Here is a 21,651-nt window from a genome sequence, read left to right on the forward strand (position 1 = left end):
TCTTTAAGGTGATAGAAGATAATCTGTATTTCTGTCTTTTAAAAATGAAGGAATATGAGGTGAACTGGCAGATGGAGCACTTTCTATCAATCCTGGGGTGGGGTGCCATCGCCTTCTCCGAACAATTGTCATTACTTGGGTGCTCTTCATATGCTGATGTGCCCGGAGTCCTCACTGGTGTAGTTGGTGTCACTTGTTTTAGTCACTTACAGAGTAAGTGCCCTTGTCAACTGGTGGAGGGGATGACAGGCCCAGAGGTGCACAGGCAGGGGCCCTGCCTGGGCTGCGGGACCTGAGCTCACTGGCTGGTCTATAAAATACTGATAACAACAACCAGACCACTGGTGCCCCCTGACCCCGTGTGGCTGTGAGGATCATTTAGTGTGAAATTACATATACCCTTAGACGTGCAGTGTGAAAAGGGTATCTATTTCTGGAAACACTGGGCGAGCACGTCTGTGGAAGCAGCAGGACTCAATAGCCCAGGACTTCAGGCAGCTGGGGGACTGGCAGGTGCCTGGGGAAACCCCCATGGATGCTAGCCCGAGACAGTTCTGTTAGGAAGAACAAACTGCGTTCTCTGAGAATGTCAGCCCAGCTGCCCACAAGCTGCTTTGCTGCCTTCTGACTGTACCTGCACCCTGTCACTGTGGGTCTCAGGGAGATGCTCATGGTCACTTGCTGGCCTCTGAGTGGCAGGGCCACCCCGGGCACAGTGACAGCCCGCCTGGCAAAAGCCGTCTGCGGGTGCCCAGCCCCGCTCCCCCGCACCTCCACCGATGCCCGTCTCCCTCCTGCTCCGATCTGCTCCTCGCGTCTCTGCCCTGGCTCCTGGCTCAGCTATACGGAGACTGTCAGTCCACAGCTTGCTCAAGCTTTGCCTTATTCCGTGATGTCTGATGTCATGAAAGGAAAACATCCCTATCAAGTAAACTACTCAGTTCTCTATAGCTTACTCACGCAGCTCCCTCATGTGATGTGCGCCCATATTCCTCCTATAGACTGTGTTTCTCTTCTCTTTCCCTTTTTTAACCCCTCAAAGTATTGATGCTGTGGGAAGGAACTTTAAAAAATAAGAACACAAAAGAAGCCATCTAGTTTTTCTAAATAATCTCCTGTTAAATTATTAGGCATTGATTTACGTATCTTTTATATTTATGTCTTACATTTGCATACTCAATATCGATATTGTTCAGTTGCTCAGTCGTGTCTGACTCTCTGTGAACCCATGGACGCCAGTCTCCCCTGTCCTTCACTATCTCCCAGAGTTTTCCCAAACTCGTGCCCATCGAGTCAGTGATGCCATCCAAACATTTCATCCTCTGTCGTCCCCTTCTCCTGCTCTCAGTCTTTCCCAGCATCAGGGTCTTTTCCAATGAGTGGACTCTTCACGTCAGATGGCCAAAGTATTGGAGTTTCAGCTTCAGCATCAGTCCTTCAATGGATTTTCAGGGTTGATTTCCTTTAGATTGACTGGTTTGATCCCCTTGCTGTTCAAGGGACTCTCAAGAGTCTTTCCAGCACCACAATTCAAAAGCATCAGTTCTTTGGCACTGAGCCTTCTTTATGGTCCAACTCTTACATCCAAACATGACTAATGAAAAAACCATAGCTTTGACTAGATGGACCTTTGTTGGCAAAGTGATATCTCTGCTTTTTAATATGCTGTCTAGGTTTGTCATAGCTTTTCTTGCAAGGAGGAACCGCCTTTTAATTTTGTGGCTGCAATCACTGTCAGCAATGATTTTGGAGACCCCAAAAATTAAGTCTGTCACTGTTTCCATTTTTTCCCCATCTATCTGCCATGAAGTGATGGGACTGGATGCCATGATCTTACATAATTTGTATATGTGTATGTGTGTACGTGTGTGTATGTACATAGTTGTGTGATGTATGTGCACATATATTTTGTGTCACAAGGCAACACATTCTTTTATTGCCCACAGATGCTCCATCGACTCTCCTCACATCATCCTCTCATTTCCTGTCACCACGAGGTCTGAAGCCCGCGTCCTAGGAGATCCTGGGGCTCTGCCCTTGTGTGTGTGTGTGTGTGTGTGTGTGTGTGTGTGTGTGTGTGTGTGTATTCTCCAAACCAGAAGCGTCCGTTTTCACCCTCCCCTCAGATCCAGCTGTGGAGCAGAACCCCCCACACGAGGTGTGCCTCCTCTCAGTCCTCCTCATACGTCTCCACATAGACAGACCGAATCACAGGTGGCGCGTTTCCACAGCACACCTGACTCCTGGTTGTACTACACGGGCACAGGCTTTAAATGGGGTGGTGCTGGCCCGAGGAAAGAGACTGATGGCAGAAAATACAGACCTGGGGACGACGTTGGTGGGTCTTTTGACAAAGTGAACATGGCATCCTGATGAGGGAAGACACAGAGGTCTTTTCAATATGTGGCTCAACAGGACACTCAAATGGGAAAGTCTGAACCTGCCCCACAACACAGACACAACCAAGGCGGGATGACAACAGGCTAAATGGAAAAGATGGAACATAAATCTGTGAAAAGACAACTTCCCCTTTCCACCAGCCCACCTGCATAAGCCTGGGTCGGTAAAGATTTTGCAAGCTCACACATGCACACACAAAATAATAACAAAGGAAAAAGTAAATATATGTGAAGTTTTAGTACTTTTATTCTTTAAAACCTATGTTTAAGAGCCTGATAAAAGCAGACTTAGGAAGGGTAAAGGTATTTGAAGGATGCGTATTAAAGACTGATTAAGGAGTTCCATTGAGAAAAAGGCAGAATATCAAATAGATACCACTATACCCCACACCAGGACATATAACTTTACAAAATAAAAAGACCAGCTACCTGCATCAACAGAGATGTGAGACCAGTGGAACTCTAATGCATTGCTGGTGAAGGTGGTAAGTTGACATAGTCTCCTTGGAAAAGCATTTGGTTGTGTGTCCTAAAGCTGAAAATATCTTAAGAGCTAGTAGTAGTTCCTCCCTAGAAAAATATCTACAGGCTGGCATAAGGATGTTCATCCAAGGACATGATCAAAGCTACACTTTGTAAAAGCCAAGAATGTGAGATGACCCCCGTGGCTATCACTAAGGAATGGATACATTGATCCATGGAGAATATATAGAAATGCAAACAAGCCCTACAGCTGTATGGCTTAACATGAGTTAGTTTCAGAAACATAATACTGAAGGCAGAAGTAAGAGACCACATGGGCTTTTAATGAAGAAGCAGAAGGAGATTAATATTTCTATGAAATTGAATTGAATGCAGGCAGGTGGAGTTTTCCCCACAGTTCAGAGCTGACTGGTGAGTGGGGAAGGTGCCTGTGAGAAAGGAATGCAGTGACCGAGGGTGGGGGCTGGGGGTGAGCTCATGAGAACACTTCTCAGGTTTCTGACTTGGGTGCTGGACTGCTCCTCAACATGCCTCCAGGAGAATGGGCAGGCATGCCGGGCATGTAGAAGTTTCTAGTCCGGCTCCCCTACGAGGCCCCCAGGTCCATGCAGGCTATGGCTCCCTTGCTTCCGGGCCAAGTGCATTGTCTATGACATCTTGGTTGGCAGGTCAGGGCAGGGAGATCCTTTTGTGGGGATGTTTGCCTTGTTTTGTGAGCAAAGACCCGCATGTAGGGAAGCTTACCAAGAGGGGGTCCAGTAACCACAGGTTGCAGGGACCGGTCTTCTGCTATATTCCTTGTTAGCATAACTCAGATATCACCACCTGAATAAACATAGTAGGCTTTAGACTCAGACTTTTCTGTACACTCTCTTCCTTGAAGTGTCTTTGAAAATATCAATTAAAATCACATCTGCAGAAATTTCTGGAAAGCTCCACCCTTCCCCTCTCTTCCTTTAGTAAACAAAGGGCAAGATAGACTTTGGATAAATATTTATTCTGGTTGTCACTTTTTTCTTTTTTACTCTCAGTTTCTACCCATATGCTTTATTGCCCAGTTTCTCTGTGGCTTTTCATTATTGTTGTTGTTTGTTTGCTTGCTGCTCTTGCTGCTGCAACACACTTTTCGGCGTGTTACTTTTCAGAGGACACATGCACTCACACAAACCCTTATATACAGACACGCTCGCTGTCACCAGCACTTGCTTTAAGTTGGACATTAATCTCAAAAAAAAAAAAAGAAAAAAGAAAACAATGGATGGACATACTGTTTACAATAAAAGAGCTTAGAGCCTAGCAGAAAGACAGAGAGGCAAGCAAACAATTAAACCAGAATCAGATAATTACAAAGCAAAAGAGGTGATCATGTGGAATTTGGAAACCACTGCTATGGATAATATTAGTGGAAGAAAGCTTCTGTTCCATTGTGCACGCCAACACTGAATCCTTCTTGGCAGAAATAGAGTTTATAAAAGATTGTTCAGTAATTAAAAACAATCAAGTTAATTCTAGAAGCACTGTCTTGGGGAAATGAAGTGGATTTTATTTGAAATGTGCAGTAGGATTGAAATTAAGTTATGGATTTGTAAAGTTAAAGACATTAAAGTCTTATCAGAAATGGCAATCATGCCTGGAATTCTAAAGGTAATATGATTAGGAAAAAAAGTATTTGTATCACTAGGTAAAACACATGAATATGCATGTACATTTTAGATAATTGTTTTATCTAAAAAAATACCTATGAGAACTAGATCTAAGGATTACTTTTTTCAAAAAAAAAAGGAAAAAGAAAACAATGGAAGGACATACTGTTTACAATAAAAGAGCTTAAAGCCTAACAGAAAGACAGAAAGGCGAGCAAACAATTAAACCAGAATCAGATAATTACAAAGCAAAAGAGGTGATCACGTGGAATTTTGAATTAATTGTTCTGGCCGTGCTGGGTCTTTGTTCCTGTGCATGGGCCTTTCCAGCGGTGGTGGGCAGGGGCTCCTTTTAGTTGCGGTGTGTGGGCCTCACTGTGGGGGCTCCCGTTGCAAAGCACAGGCCCTCAGGCGTGTGGGCTGCAGTGGCTCTAGGGCACCGGCTTCAGTAGGTGTGGCCGCCAGGCTCAGTTGCTCGGTGGCATGTGGGACCTTCCCAGCCCAGGGATCGAGCCTGTGCCCCTGCAGCGGCAGGCAGGTTCTCACCCACTGCACCACCAGGGAAGTCCAGAGGGTTACTTTCCAATTAGAAAAGCCCTTTCATATTTTAACCCTTGCTGATATTATTTTTCTAATTATACCGAAAAGCCCTATTTTTTTCTGTTTATTTGCACATAGTAATAGTAAAGTTATTAAAAGAAGATTAAATGGGATATTGGTAACATTTTGGGCATGTCTGATTCAATTATAATGAACTTGTATAGAATTTATAAGTAAAAGATATTTATTAATAGCATTCTGGGGAAAAAAAAAAACCTGTGGTATCTCTAGCTGCTTCTTACAGGCTCAATAAATTAATCAATCAGGTCAGCTTTGTGGATAGCTGTCTGTGATTGTTACTAGCTGATGTAACTTCATATTTAGGGAAGTAGAGTTCTGGTTTCTAATGTTGTAAAATTAATTTTAAGTATTATTGTACTCTTCAGAAAATGTACCTACTTACACGTACCAGATTGTACATGTATTGTCAGCGTGTCCATAAATCCCTTGACTCCACTCCAGTAATGCCGTGCTAGGGCTATTGCTATTACTGCTGCTATTACAGCTGTCTCTACTGCTTTTTCTAAGCCGCCATTGTAATTCCAGTTTGTTTCCTAAAGGCATGAATAGATTCTCTCCTTTAAAACTCATAAAACATTTTTCTTCACCGTATTAATGCATGTGCATTCAATTTTGTTTGTGCTAATAAATCCAGTAATATGCAGAGTATATTACATGGGGAAGTAGGGAATGAGGGCATCTGACTTTCTGAATTTGCTGGAAGCTGGTTTTTCAACTAGTCAGCTACTCTTTCAAGTTTCTCAGAGGCTGGGGACAAATTAGAAGCTGGAGGTTCTGTCTGTGCCTCCACTGACCTGAGGATCGCTTTCATAGAACCGCAAGACTGTGCAAGAGATTCATCCCTTCACATGTCATCTCACTGCAGGATGTCCCAGCGCACTTACCGTGAGGCTGTGGACTGCACTGGACATCCAAGATCACTTCTGTGTGGCTCTGTGGGTGGTAGGGAAAGCCTGGAATGCCAGGTGAGGGCATCTTTCCACATACCATGGCCCTCGCCATGGAGAGCAGGCCTGGTCTGACACTTAACAAATGCCTAATTGTATCCATAATTCCATAATGTATAAAAAGATGAAGTTGGAAATTTTATTTTGAAATTGACTAATCCTCCTGTCATAGTTACAAAGTACTGAAATTTGCTATTAAGAATTCCTGCTAACTAAACTATGAATTTTATTTACATCTATTTTGACTATAAAGAACTGTACCACTTGAAAAGTTCAGATAAACCTTCACACACAAATAAAATTCATATTTATTTTACTCTAAAAAAAAAAAGAAAGAAAAAGAAAAATGTGACAACATGAAGTGTGTTTCTTTCCAGCGGTCACCTGCCCAGGCATCGAAGCCCAGCTCTCGGAACACGTCACTTGGAGGCTGGTGTCAGGGTCCCTGAATGAGTACGGAGCGCAGGTGGTGCTGAGCTGTAGTCCCGGGTACTACCTGGAGGGCCGGCGGCTGCTGCAGTGCCACGCCAACGGCACGTGGAGTGTGGGCGAGGAGAGGCCGAGGTGCAGAGGTGAGTGACAGGTGTGTCCCCGCCCCCGGGCCCTCCTGCATCCCTGATGGCAGCGGCATCTGCGTTTCAACGGTCTGTCATCTGTCATCCTCTGCATTAGTGGTGTAACCAAATGGCATTTATTTTCATTACAATGAGGAATGTATATTTTTATCCAACATACTTAAGTATATGACTGCTGCCTTAAGTGTTAAATGTTAGCTTTTCTTTGTGAACAATCATATTTTACAAACATTGAAATATTATTATAGAATACTCAGATACTTCAAATCAGCTCAAAAACAAATCCAGGCCTGCGTTTATGAAGATCAGTCTTACGCCATGCACTGACTATTCAAACCTTCTAATTAGGATCTTGGGAGCTCATGCATTTATGCTAAGGATGTTATGTTCTCAAATAATAACTGGCTTGAAAAGGGAGATTATGATTCTCGTAGGTACAAGATAAGCAGTTAAGCTTCTGAGTGGGTTTCATAATAAATATGAATAAATAGAAAAATAAAACAATATTAGTATTGTTCAGAGCTCTATTTGATTCAGACATATTTAATATACAATCTGTAGTAGGATTGTTCACAGGAAATTATCATCACAAAAACAAGCGGTTAGAACAGTGTCAAATTTATAAAATACCCAGCTTAGCAAGAATAAAGCAGAATAAAAATGGGAAAAGGACAAAAGAAACAACACTTCACTGTCTGTGATAGTCACTCTGATTCAGTCTATGAACCTGAATGGGACAAATGGTGATGACGAGCCCACTGATGCTCTTCACCAGGATCACGGAGGTGGATCAGGAAGGGTCCAGACCTCCGGGAGCTCAGAGTGAGAGTGGACAGCACCCCTGCCCTAAGCTTATTTATTCATGGGTCCCTCACCATTCCCCAGGGTGTCCTGGTCTGACTGGTTGCCCGGTCACTGAAGGTGCTGAAGTTCTCCACGTTAGACCCCTGAATTAGTGAGTGCCCCCCTTCCCGTGACCTCCATCAGGAATCTCAGGCTGTGATTCCGAGAGTCAGGCGTTAAGCTCAGAAGGTGAGTGGAGGAGGAGTCGGGACCCCTGCCTTCTGCTATTTCAGACTTTCCCAGCCAGCATCCTCTGCCAGTTTCACACAGGACACAGGGACCTGCACACAGGCGCTGGCTCACCTCTCGTGGGTGAGGAGTTCTCATAAAGCTCCTGCAGATAACCAGTCTCATCAGTTTCCCATCCTCCTTGTTTGTCCTGTGACCCCAAGGTGGGGAGTGTGCTGGACAGGGGGCTGCCTTCTGTACCCCAGCCTTGTATACTTAAGGCTCAGATTACCATTCTGGGATGCTGGACACTTACAAGGAGAGCCTTCCATTTATGTATTTACTTATTTTTAATTTGATTTTTTGACGCTGCTGCATGGCATGTGGATGCTGGTTCCCTGACTAGGGATGTAACCCAGGCCCCCTGCAGTAGAAGCACAGAGTCTTAATCACAGGACCGCCAGGGAAGTCCCTAGTCTTCTATTAATAGCTCAAAGAGTGTTTACAAAAACGCTGATTCTTTTGCTCTTTTGCTCTTTTTTATTTTTTAAATTATGTAAGTATGATAACATTTACAGAAGACTTAGAAAATACATAACAAGGTTACATATAATTCTCCTATATATTACAGTTATTTTTAAGTGATAAATTAAGGTTTTTAGTTGGAGTTTCAATATCAAACTCTTAAAAATTAATAGAATGAATATACAGAGAAGTAGAAGAATATAGTAGAACTGAAAATCACTATGAACCAATTCAACATAATTAAGATTTATACAATTTTCACACAACAGTAGGATACAAATTATATTCAAGTTCCCATAGGCTGTAAACTAGGAGACACTGGAACATAAGGGACGTAAAACAAGGTGCAAAAATTTCATGTTCTAAAGGTACTGAAATCATTGTAGGCTCTGTTCTCTTATCACTGTGGAATTGTGTTAGAAATGAATACCAAAAGATATTTGCAAATAGCTGTCACATTTTCAAGTATAATGTGACATTTACTAAGAGAGATCTTCAACCTTGCCATCAAAAGCCTCAATAAAGTTAGATTAAAAAAAACACGGAAGGTGATTGCAGAGGAGAAAGCATTTAAATGAGAAATTAATATCATTACATTTTTAAGTCCCATGTATTTGCAAGTTAAATATCCACTTTTTAAAATTAATTTTTTATTGAAGGATAATTGCTTTACAGAATTTTGTTGTTTTCTGTCAGTCCTCAGCATGAATCAGCCATAGGTATGCATATATCCCCTCCGTTTTGAACCTCCCTCCCATCTCCCCGCCCCATCCCACCCCTCTAGGTTGATACAGAGCCCCTGTTTCCTGCGACATACAGCAAATTGCCGTTGGCTATCTATTTTACATATGGCAATATAAGCTTCCATGTTACTCTTTCCATACATCTCACCCTCTCCTCCCCTCTCCCCATGTCCATAAGTCTGTTCTCTATGTCTGTTTCTCCATTGCTGCCCTGTAAGTAAATTCTTAAGTATCATTTTTCTAGATTCCATATACTGGATAAATGTCCACTTTTAAATGATGAATGTATCTAAGAAGCCATAACAAGGAAAATTAGAAAATATTTGTAAAAGAATAAAAATGAAAAGAGAATTTACCAGAATTTGTTGCATGCAGCTGAAGCTGCTCAGTGCAATCAAATACAATGTGGAGTCTTGAATAAGATATGAAAACAAATAATGGACACTAGAGTAAAATTTTGTGAAATTGGAACAAAATCTGTCCTTCAATTAATAATACTGTATCACATGTTAATTTCTTTCTTTTCTTTCCTTTTTTAAAATAACATTGTATTTCTTTATAGTCTCAGTTTTAAGCCTTGTTTAAATCTTTTTTTAATCACTAAGATAATAAACTTATAAAATTTTAATTGTAATACTAGATGCCAAAATACATGAAACTATATCAAGGTTTTGAATGAATATAGATTAGAAATCAAGCATTCTATTCATACTAAGTCAACCAAGTGGAATTAAGTGTCATATTTTTTTTTAGCTAGGCAATAATTCTTAAATTTTCTAAAATATATCTATTATACATACTATATATATATGTATACAAAAGCTTTTCTACTACACTTGATAAAGGTTTGAGAAAGAACAACAACAAAAGAGATGGGGAAATTAGAGAACATAAACTAAATGAAATGGTAGCACTGAATATTAAATAGAAAAAATGAAACAAACTAGATAAAAGTAAAAGATCATCATATAGTCCAGTTGTTTTTAAAACTGACTGCTCTTTAGAAACACATCTAGGGCTCCAGAAAAAAAAAAGCAATACCTGGGCATTTGTATTTTTCAGAAAATTCCAAGGTAATTCTGATATTCATCTGGATTTGCAGATTCATGTTGATGTATGGCAAAACCAATACAATATTATAAAGTAAAAAAATAATAATTAAAAAATCATAAAAAGTGATTACAGATTTTTCTATTAAATGGTGGTTCTAATGATATAGAATTCTATTGACCAATAGTAAGACAATGGTATTTAGTCAGTAATATTTACATACTCACAATAGTAAGAGATGAAAAACACACTGATTCTTAAACTGAACCATTGGCAGCCCAGTTCCACTCTCATTTGTGAAAAGAAGACAGAACTGGGCTTTGGCCATCCATGAGTTGTATCTCTACCTCCCTCTTTCTGATTTCTCAGAAGTCTGTTTTCCCGACTCTTGATTGAGGTACTTTAATCCGCTGGGTCTCATGCTGAGTCCGGTCCGTGGACAGCCACCACCAGGCCCTGGGCCTGAAGACGTCTCCAGGCATCCGGCCACAGACATTCTCTGCAGATGGTTGGGCGTTCGCTGACTCACCGCTTTGTGCAGGAGTTGTTCTGTCTCACTTTGTTATTCGTCTCCTTTGAACGTCCTTGAGGATGTGCGGCCTTTTCTAAAATCATTGGCTTCCACAGAAATCTTTGCTTGCCTTTTGGTTTGTGTCTTCATTGTTCGGTTGGTCACCCTGTGGCCAGGGGGCGTGCCTTTTACACTTGAACCTCTGACATCTCTGAAATCAGCCGTGTTTCCTCATAAAGGCAGGGTGTTCTATGCTCCTCCTGAGTTTTCCTCACCCAAACATGGACTCTGCTCTTCTCCAAGGAGCCCTGCTACCTATTGCTAGAGACGCTACAAGAACCCAAGCTCTGTGCCCGAGGCTGTGCACCATCTGAGGGTCACTGACTTCATCCTTGAAAGCGTGATGGGAGAGAAGAGCAGGGACATAATGCTTCCCCTTGGAAATTTGACAAAGGATTCCATCTGTTTTCTAGGGTAGAGGAGTTCTCTCTTTCTGTTAGGGGGCTTCTGGGTTGGTACTGCCCACCTCATTAATGTGGCGGGTTTTCTGCCACCCAGATCTCCACATCTGAGACCCCATTATCCAGCTGCTGGAAAGCTAATGCTTTGTCCCAGTAGTTCTTATTTATAGTCTAGTGAAGCTTAGTAGAGGACAAGCCTAAAATAATTTCGTCACCAGGATATTTTTAACAGAGGCTAAAAAATAGAACAGATGTGGAAACCACCCTCCTTTCTGCTGGTCCACTATTGCATCAGGACCTCCAAGAGGAGGTGTGCTTAGACCTCCCTTCTTTCTAACACTGAGGTTTCAAAACATAGTCCAGCTATCCTGAGTGGCTACAAGAGGATCTTTAAATATCATTGCTCAAGGTGAAGTTCATACCATGTTTGAGAAAAGGCATAATGAGAAGATTATAATTAATTGTAAAAAAATCTAAATCTGACCCAAACCCATGGACACGTGGAAGAGTGAACGCATTAGCAGTATTACTGAATGTGTAAGGTATAACCCTGTAAGAGTGTAGCAATCCCAGAAACTAAGAAGTCCTCACAGCTCTCTCAACAACGATAATGTTCTCATCAGGAAATACTCCAGAGCTGACCTTTCCAGATTTCTGATGAGCGCTGTCCCCAGAGCACACATTTCCAGACTGTGTCTGCATGTCTGTTTGAAACAGAACCAGGGCTTTGGGTCTTAGAGTAAAATCAGCATGATTCAAAAGATTGGCCTAAACAGTATAATTGTCTTCACTTGAATTTTCAGTAAAGGTTTTCAGATTTTGGAACCAGTTCCCCAAATAGGCCTGAAGGTGTCCTTCACCGTTAGCACCGGCCCAGCCCCAGCCAGGTGCAGGGCGCTGCTTTAGTGGCCCCCGCCTGCTATCCTCTCAGTGAGCTCAGTGCACAGCCCTACCTGGCCGCAGCTGGCGCCAGCCTTCAGAGGTGAACCAGCAGGGCTCAGAGACCAAGGGAGGTTGGCGGTGTCACCGAGCTCGGAACTGGCAGAGCTGAGTGGGCCCCGGGTGGCCTGCAGCCAGCATGTGTGCCCTTGCTCTTTTCCTTTCACTGCCTCTTATCAGTTCACTGTTAACGAGGACTCAGTCATTTCTAGCTGCTTGGCGGCTTTGCCCCAAGCCCTTTGCACATAAAAACTCACTTAGTGCAGCAGGAAACTTTTATCACTCCTCTTAGAAGAGCTTTTCAAACACTTTCATTCTCACCTGTTAAATCACATTTAAGCCTCTAATGAGCAGTTTGCCTTGATGACTTTCTGATTCCCACCTCTCCTGAGATTCTGCTGATTTGTGTGTGTGTGTGTGTGTGTGTGTGTGTGTGTGTGTGTGTGTGTGCTCAAACATCGATGGATTTTGTAAGTGCAAGGAGTCAGGTGGTATAACAAGTATCTGTAATGAGAGTGACCATTGCACTCATCTCCCCACCTGGAGTGATCGTGTGGCTGTAAGTGGTCAGTGATCAATAATTATGCTGGAACACACGTGTAAACTGGGTGCCTATATCTATAATGTCTAGTTTTTATATTTTTTTAATTTTCAGAAAGTCTGTACACGTTCCATATAGTCAGCATTTTTGTGAAGCTCATGGTCCCAACAAATAGTACATGATAGAAAAAGTGAACTCAGTGCTTCTCCTGTAGTGGGCATCCTGGGTTTAATCCCACGCATTTTGTACCAGTTGATGACTTGGGGGAAGACTAACCACGTGCCTCAGTTCCTGTTATGCCATGTGGATGCCAGTAACTGGGATGTGATTTTTGTAACTGATGTAAGCAGAAAAGGGGACAGAAAGCCAACTCGTTGGACTGACTTGCTTGTAGGCTAAGATATCTGTGTACTGTGTATTTAAAGAAAAGTTTAGCTACTTGTGAGAATGAAAAAATAAATAGCAATGGGTGAACGAAGGGACTTATTCTATTTTGGATTCCACTTTAAAGTTTCAAGTTTTCATTCCAAGGATACAAGAGAAGGGAAATTAAACTTCCCAGGTGATGGGTCATCTCACTCTGAGATGACACCCCTGACCGCCAGGTTCTCAATGATAATAAAGACTTGAGATTTTGTTGTTTCTTTACACAGAGAGTAGTCTGTGTCAGACCTGCAGCAAAGTTCACTCTGTTTCTCTTTTCCTTCTAGTGATCTCGTGCGGAAGCCTATCCTTTCCCCCAAATGGGAACAAGATTGGGACGCTGACGGTCTACGGTGCCACAGCCATATTCACGTGTAACTCGGGCTACACGCTCGTGGGATCCCACGTCAGAGAGTGCTTAGCCAATGGGCTCTGGAGCGGCCCCGAGACTCGCTGTCTGGGTGAGTTAAACTGTCCAAGGGCGCTGCTTTACCTCAGTTCAGTTCAGTTCAGTTCAGAACACACCTCAAAGATGGAAATCAGCAAGACAGAACCTGGTACTTCTTGCCATGAAAGCTCTGACTGAGCGTAACTAAATCCCACCTGGCTTTTAATGCTGCTCTTTAGAGTATCACTTCCTCTTTAAGAATCTAAAGGGATTTTTAAAAATCTGAGTAATAAATGCAGGTCACATGTCATCTTAAATGACACACAAAATATTTTATAGAGTGCTGAAGATAGCACTGCCCTCGAATGCCCTCATGGTTTTAGAATGCACACACACACACACACACACATACACACACACACACTTAAAAAAAATAGAATGCACAAAAAATAAATTTTAAAATTGTCATATATTTTGTTATCATCTTAAAAATTTTTTAATTACATTAATAAGTTAATGTGCCATAATGTCCATCAATGTAAGGACAATGAATTGTTTAAAATAGGGCTTCCCTGGTGGTTCAGACAGTAAAGAATCTGCCTGCAATGCAGGAGACCTTGGTTAGATCTCTGGATCAGGAAGACCCCTGGAAAAGGGAATGGCTACCCACTCCAGTATTCTTCCCTGGATAATTCCATGGACAGAGGAGCCTGGCAGGCTCCAGTCCATGGGGTTGTAAAGAATCAGACACAACTGTGTGACTTTCACTTTTCCTTTGTTATCTTTTTTAAAAAGTTTTAAATTACACTAATAAGTTAATGTGCCATTCATGTCCGTCAGTGTAAGGACAAGGAATTATGTAAAATAGAAAGTGTGCATAGTATTAATAATTTGGTCTTCTTTTCCCCGAGGATTAATATTTTCTACATGATCACATTTTTTTAAATTTAAATTTATTTATTTTAATTGGAGGCTAATTACTTTACAATATTGTATTGGTTTTGCCATACATCAACATGAATCCTCCACAGGTGTACACGTGTTCCCCGTCCTGAACCCCCCTCCCACCTCCCTCTTCATACCATCCCTGTAGGGGCTTCCCTGGCGATGCAGTGGTTAAGGCTTCACCTTGCAGTGCAGGGGTGCTGGTGCGATCCCTGGTCAGAGAGCTAAGATCTCACGTGCCTTGTGGCCAGAAAAGCAAAACATAAAACAGAAGCAATATTGGAACAAATTCAATAAAGACAAGGTGGGAGGGGGGTTCATGTTTGGGAATGCATGTAAGAATTAAAGATTTTAAAATTTAAAAAAATAAAAATAAATAAAAAATTAAAAAAAAAACAGTCTTTTAAAAGTTGGGTTGGAAGTTTTTCCTTTGAAAAAAATCAAGGGTATGAAAATTGCTGAGTAAGCAGCTTAAAGGGCAGCGCTTGTAATGCTTCTTCTGGTCTAGTCATGTCTGCAAGCGATCAGTAAAACATGAACTCTCTGCGACCCCATGGACTGTAGCCCACCAGGCTCCTCTGTCCATGGAGTTCTCCAGGCAAGGATACTGGAGTAGGTTGCCATGCCCTCCTCCAGTGGATCTTTCTGACCCAGGGATCAAACCCACATCTCCTGTGGCCCCTGCATTCCGGGCAGAATCTTTTATAAGGAAAGCCCCTTTTATAACAGTCCCTGTGATCTTGATAGCTTTGTAACCACTCCAACGCAGTGGAAGTGGGAAGTTTAGGCTTCTGAACCTCTGCGGGCACGCTGACTTCAGGAACTCAGCCAGGACCAGTGGATTTAAATAGTAATAACCTGTTGTTTCCACTGGAGGGAATTTGAAGAAGCACTCATGAACCTGAAGGGAGTGGATGAAAGTAAACCAGCAGACCAGGAAACAGGTAACTGACGTGAGAAGGAGGTTCACATGCTTCTCCATGAAGTGACTTTCTTCAGATTAGCGCAGGACTTGGATCTGTGCTGTTCTAACACAAGGCCTGTGTGTGGGGCCCCTGTTGAGCGTAGTCACTGTAGTTCTCAGCCATCCAGGACAGCTCCCTGGGATTTATGTGGTACTTCCTGGGAGGCAGTGCTGCTTCTGAGACGTCCTCTGCTTTCCTGCTTCTGTTATGAGATTGGCTGTTGAGTGGCGCTTCCCTAAGGCTGCGGTGGCTGGGGTAGGTTTTCTCCGTCAGCTGCAGTGAAGCATGTCTGCAAAGAAAGGAATGAGGTGATCCAAGAAATTCCACCTCTGCTCTTAGCCGTGAGATGGAAAGTAGACTCGATGTTCATTTGCTTAGTGGGTCACTGCTCACAAAAGCCTTATTGGTCCTTCCAGTGACCCTGGGATGCTAAGGCAGCAGTGGCCACAGGGAATTTCAGTGGCAACTTCAGTTTTTGTAACTGTTGCGTCGTGGAGCCAGCTTAGGTCTTGTTGATTGCAAGCAAACCTTCACCTGTTTCGTGGCATTCTTCTGATGGAAGGTTAGGGCTTTGACGTAGAAAGGATGAGATGCGTAGTTGGCTGGATGGAGGTACTCAAAGGCACGGCCTCGGTGGGATGCAGTATGACTGAGATACTTCTGGAAGAGGGAGTTAAGCTGAAAGACAGAGGAAGAAAAATGTGAAGATTATAATGTATAAAACGATAGTGTTGTAGAACCTGGATGCAGGATATAAAGAATAATGCAATTGGAGGAGGCCAGAGCATATTTAAAGAAAAACAAAACAAAAAAACACACACCTAGAAAAGGATGAGAAATGATGAATAGCCATGTGTGATTCTAAACCAGTGAGTAAAGAATGGGTAAGAAGTCTAAAGATTTTGAAAGTTGTGAATGTAGTCTCAGTGAGACTTTACAGGTTGGAATTCATAATACACAGAATATGATAATGGAGGATAGCTCTTTTCCTGAGAACATGGTTTGCTGATGGATAGATAATATCACGTAACCTGGCAAGAATATATGTCCACAGGACCCAGAAGACCATGTGAGAGACAGGGGAGAACTTGGGGAGAAGGATGAGCAGGTGGAGAACAGAGTACTGTCAGTGCTGGAGATGCGCAGATAGGGAAAGACCATATTGATGCTAGCTGAAAGACTGAAAATGAGTATCTGATGACAGATTCAGGAACCCTTTGAATCAGTGATGGGCCAAATAGGTTTTTTTTTTAGACATAAGAAGGGCTTCTCAGGTGGTGCTTGTGGTAAAGAACCCTCCTGCCAATGCAGGAGACATAAAAGATGTGAGTTCAATCCCTGAGTCAGGAAGATCCCCTGGAGGAAGGCATGGCAACCCACTCCAGTATTCTTGCCTAGAGAATCCCATGGATAGTGGAGCCTGGAGTATAATCCATAGAGTCGGAAACCATCAAACACAACTGAAGCAACTTAGTACGTACACATGCAGACATAAGAAAATAATGGAATTAGTATGATATTTTACTCAAAATGAAAAGTAAAATAACTTTAAATGTACATGATGAGAAAATTATGAAGTTGTAGCACACACAGGACCAGGTGTTTTGGGTAACAGAAGGCTCATTGGTGCTAAGAGATGACGGAGGCACCAGTATTATTTCCTTCAGTTTCCTTCTCGTCCCATGTGCCTAGTTGGTCCATATCTGAGGTGAAGACTTCAGTTCTGTGAGGTCAAGTGAGCTGCTGAGGACTTGAAATGCATTTGTGGTGAAGGTTCTGGTAACCATGACATGTGAGGAATGTTTAGAAAACTTATGATCTTCCGTTTGGCTGGGAGAAAAGTTAGGAGGTAATTAATAGCTATTTTCAAATATTTAAAACAGTTGGTGGGAAAAAATTTAAAAATGAAAATTCATTAAACACATCTGCTGAGGGCAAGGACCAGGGTTGCTAATGACATTAGTGATGCATAATTCCATTCATTGGTTTGAAATACCAGATGTGCATACAGAAAAATAGTTTTCAGATTCAATATAGGAAATATTTTCCCTTATTTATTCTTCAACAAGTGGGATCTGTCCAAGAATGTGATGAAGACTTCCTGAAGAAGTGGTTGGCCACCTGGCAGCTGTTGGTGTGCGGCTCCATTGGACTCTGTGCTGTTTTGATTCTATACCCAGCATGCTTTCTCCATCAGAATACAAAACACTTTGGCAAGAACATTTTTTTCAAGTTGTGGGTGAAGTATCTTGTTTATTTTTAGAGTTACTAGAACAAAAGAATTCCTTTGCTTGAGATTCTGTTTCACGTGGAGCAGGCATCCTGTTTCTAGCTGGGATACAATGGTTATTTCCAGTGATTTCCAGCAGGAAAGAACATGCCAGATTCCTTATGATCGTGGCAGCAGAAATGGCCAGGCACATGCATGGACATTGTCACAGAGGGAGTCTCGCGATTGTTAACAGTAGGAGAGCTGGATTTAAGAAGATGAAGGATGATTTTCTTTGTTCAACATCTGAGAACTGAACCTGTGCTGTATTTGAGGTCCCTTGCCAGAAGTCTAAGCTAGAACTTTTGAGGAAAGACAGAATAAGGAAAACTTGGCAACCCTGTGTGCAACCATGATTAGAGCTTAAATTTAGGCAAAATGCTACCTGTGAGCATCAGAGTGCATTTTTCTAAAGGGTTTGCCCTTGCTTAATCAGTGCAGCATCTCTGCTACAAGCAGAGTCTTGCCAGGCTGGGAATTGCCCAGGGTGTGTTCTCATTCACCAGCTGCTGTGCAGCACTCAGCATCTCCCTGGGCTGCAGAATTAAGTGCCAAGAAGGCTGACCCCGTACCTACGCATCAGGTAGCTTATAATCCATCAGGGAAGCGTTACAGTCCCCATGCTCCCTTAATTATCTTGTTTATCTTCCCTGTGGTAGCTTGCATTGAACTCAATAGAGAACATGCCGACTCCACCAGGTTGTCCATTTGTAATCCAGGTCTCCTATTGCAGGAACCACATTAATCTTTTAAGACCATTGATATCATTTAGCTTTTTCAACACATAACAACCCATCATGACTTTCACTCTCTTACTTCTTTAGTCTGTAGCCCTCAAGATATCAGTGATAGATTGAGACATTTCCTCCGCAAAGAACATTATCTCTTTTTCATTTGATTATTTTGCCGTTATTGGAGGGAAGTTTGCATTTGCTGTACTTTGACGACCTTTGATACACTTTGATGGGGAGATGAATTCTTTTGTAATGTGATATCATGGTGACATCTGAGTGGCTGAAATAGCTATTAATAGATGACATGATTCAGAATGATATTGTAGACCCTGCTTTTCCATAGCTGAGCTTCCCTGGTGGCTCAGAGGTTAAAGCGTCTGCCTGCAATGCAGGAGACCTGGGTTCGATCCCTGGGTTGGGAAGATCCCCTGGAGAAAGAAATGGCAACTAGTTCTGTGGGGGTAACTTACTCCTGGAATGACTCAAGTCTGTTTCTATGGGTTTGGAGACACCTCTGCTCATGAAAGTCCCCCCGCCCCCAATATGGGAAGCTGCAGAGATGCAGAGCAGAGGGGCGGTCGTCCTCAGGGAGCTCTGTGTGGTCCCGTGGTGCTGAGGGTCAGGGACTATGGCAACAAGATGTGGAAGGAATCCATATCCTTTCAGAGATGCTCCTCTGGATCAGGCAGGGCCTCAGAGGTGGTGCAGAGGCCAGGACCCTGCTCTAGAACTCATAGACTAAAGGTGGAGAAGAAGAGGTAAGAAAAACGATTTCCATTCTCTGCGTTTAAGACAAAACAACCCTCGCCATATGGTATTGTAAACAGATGGTCCTAGAGGCAGAGTCTCCTTCTGCAGGGAAACCTAAAATAAAGGACATATTTGAGCATTGATTCTTGCCTGGGAAATCCCACAGACAGAGCTCGGTGGGCTGCAGTCCATGGGGTTGCAGAGTCGGACACGAAACTAAGTGACCAACGCTTTCACTTTCAGAGTGTGCCAAATAGAGACTTGATACAAATGTATTCTGAGGCAAAGGGACCAGTCTTGGTTGTTGGTGTTACTAAGGGCCCTGAATGTCGTCCAGCTCATCGCACCCCACCTGCCGATCATTGCAAAGATTCAGGCACCTACAACAACACTATAGTTTCTCTGATTTCCACAAAGACGCTCAAGGATACCCCCCAAAATTGCTCATTGAGGGGAAAAAAGTCTCATTTGTGGGAACTCAAGTGTGTCCCTCATGAATATGTCAGATCTAGAGATTTAAATGCATAATCAGTGTTTCCTGCTCAGCCATTAGCCTGTTTCCTGCACATAAGGGGATCTGATCCATCTGAAATCTCATGACCATTTATTAACACTCAGGTGGAAGTTTGTAAACTGGCTTTAAAAGTCACTACCAAATAGGCCTTTAGCCCCCCAGCTGGAGTTGCTGGTGGAGCTGGCAGAATGAAGCAGGCTGCATTTTCAGTCTCCTGCAGGTACAGCATAGTTGTAATGCTTCTTATTTTATTTTCAGCAACGAGTGCCAGTACTCACAAAGCAAATACAGAGGCTGAAAAACTTGGTTTGCAGATTTTGTAAAAATGTGTGAATGTATTCACTTCCAGTCCCCAAACCAATATTTAGTATTTGTCCTGATACAAACTGGCACAGTGAAAAGGTGACCTTAAAATAGGGGATTCTGGGGTGTGGGAAATGTGTGTGTGTGTTGAGAGTGTGAGAGAGGGGCCTTGTGACAGGAGGCACACTTGTTCAGTTCCTGTGAACACCCAACCTCCGCAATGAGAGATGCAGGCTCTAGGTCTGCCCAGAGCAGGACACCCTGTCACCTGGGAGCCAGGGTGCCCAATGGGTCTCCTGGAGGAGCAGGCATCTGTGGGTCCAGGGGAACTGGATTCAGTTCCCAAACCACAGAATTTCCTTCTGAAATTGCATGAGTCTAGGTTATTGTAGGAGACTCTAACACAGACTGTCTTGGAAGAAGCATTCAGTCTGTGCATTCACTGGATGTTCAGGCTGCTGACTGGCCTCTGACACTCTGTGTCCATTGCTTAGTGAAGTCACCCCTGAAAGGTGGTGCGGTTTGTCACATTACAGGCCATGATCATTGCAACATCAGAGACAAGGTGCAGTGCAGAGAGCTCACCTGGACAATGCAAAACCCTATCCATGGGGAGACCCCATCTCTGAAATACACCTGCCCGGGGCTCCGTTCCAGATGCCTGGATGCGGCAGCAGGTGTGGGGGCTGAAGGATGGAAGGATTCCATTCATCCCAGGGCAGTGTTCAGAATAGTCACTCCACTAGAAACAAGCTGGCAAAGCTTTTGTTCTGTCATGCAATTATGTTGTCAGTCTACAACACATACTAAGGCATCTGTCAATCCTGAAGGAAATAGACCTTGAATATTCATTGGAAGGACTGACGCTGAAGCTGCGGCTCCAATACTTTGGCCACCCATTGGAAAATATCTTGATGCTGGGAAGTACTGAGGGCAGGAGAAGAAGAGGGTGACAGAAGATGAGATGGTTGGATGGCATCACTGACTCAGTGTTTGAGCAAGCTCACAGAGATAGTGAAGTGCAGGAAGCCTCGTGCACTGCAGTCCATGGGGTTGCAACAAGTTGAACATGACTTAGTGACTGAAAAACCACAATGGCGTCTGTGTGTAGAATTTGGACAGCAACCTTCCAGAACTGCTGCCTGGAGAGGCAGGGTCTGCGGAGGCCCTGCCGTGGTGGAATAGACACATCACACCCGGGAAGATCCAGTTCCGCTGGCCCATGTGCTAGCCCAAGCTGATTGATATCAGGGCCCTGGCTGGTGGCTTCTCTGTGCTTCTGACTGTGAGTGGGGCTCCCACAGGGGGCATGGCTGCCGTCCACCATGGCCAGCTCCCGCTCCTGATGACTTTGCAGGAATCCCTGGACCTGGGAGGAAACCGAGAATCTCCTGTGGGTCCCATGTTCTCCTTGCGTTTGGCTCATGGCCTCCCCAACACAACTTCTGAGAGTTGACCTGGCCTCTACTCTGTGTTTTAGCAGAATTTGTTCCATGGATTTTATTCCTCCTAATTCAGTTTTAGAGAAAGATAGTTAAAAGAAATTTAATTTTAAAAAATAAATAAAAAGCATCCCCCCCCAACACACAAAAAGAAGTTCTCTCTTCTGTTTGGGACATCTAACTAACCAAAATATAGTAAATAAAAACATTAATACCACTGTCATTATACCTGAAGTAGCATAAACTTAGAGACCAGTGATCTTGCAGCTTAAGGCCCAGAGGAGTCATTCTGTAGATGAGGTGAAACTTCCAGATCCTTGTGACCCAATCACATGTATAGAATCTGTCATTCTGGAATTTCATGGAATTCCCATTCCACCGTGCAGTTCATCTTAGCTAGCCAATGAATGATGTTTTCCATGGTTTAGTGTGTGAGACAGTCACTTGTCCAGAACTGAAAGCAGCCATC

The 21,651-nt window shown here is 43.1% G+C and overlaps 1 protein-coding gene across 1 annotated transcript in view; it reads left to right on the plus strand.

Annotated features, from left to right (window-relative positions):
- CSMD1 (CUB and Sushi multiple domains 1) overlaps nucleotides 1-21,651 on the plus strand; it is a 2,085,346-nt gene that overhangs the window by 1,999,050 nt on the left and 64,645 nt on the right. The window contains 2 exon segments of the mRNA XM_018042044.1: nucleotides 6,471-6,665; nucleotides 13,160-13,333. Of these exon segments, the coding sequence (XP_017897533.1) occupies nucleotides 6,471-6,665; nucleotides 13,160-13,333 (369 nt within the window).

This window comes from Capra hircus, chromosome 27, assembly GCF_001704415.2.
Source record: "Capra hircus breed San Clemente chromosome 27, ASM170441v1, whole genome shotgun sequence".
In the NCBI taxonomy this organism is placed as follows: Eukaryota; Metazoa; Chordata; class Mammalia; order Artiodactyla; family Bovidae; genus Capra; species Capra hircus.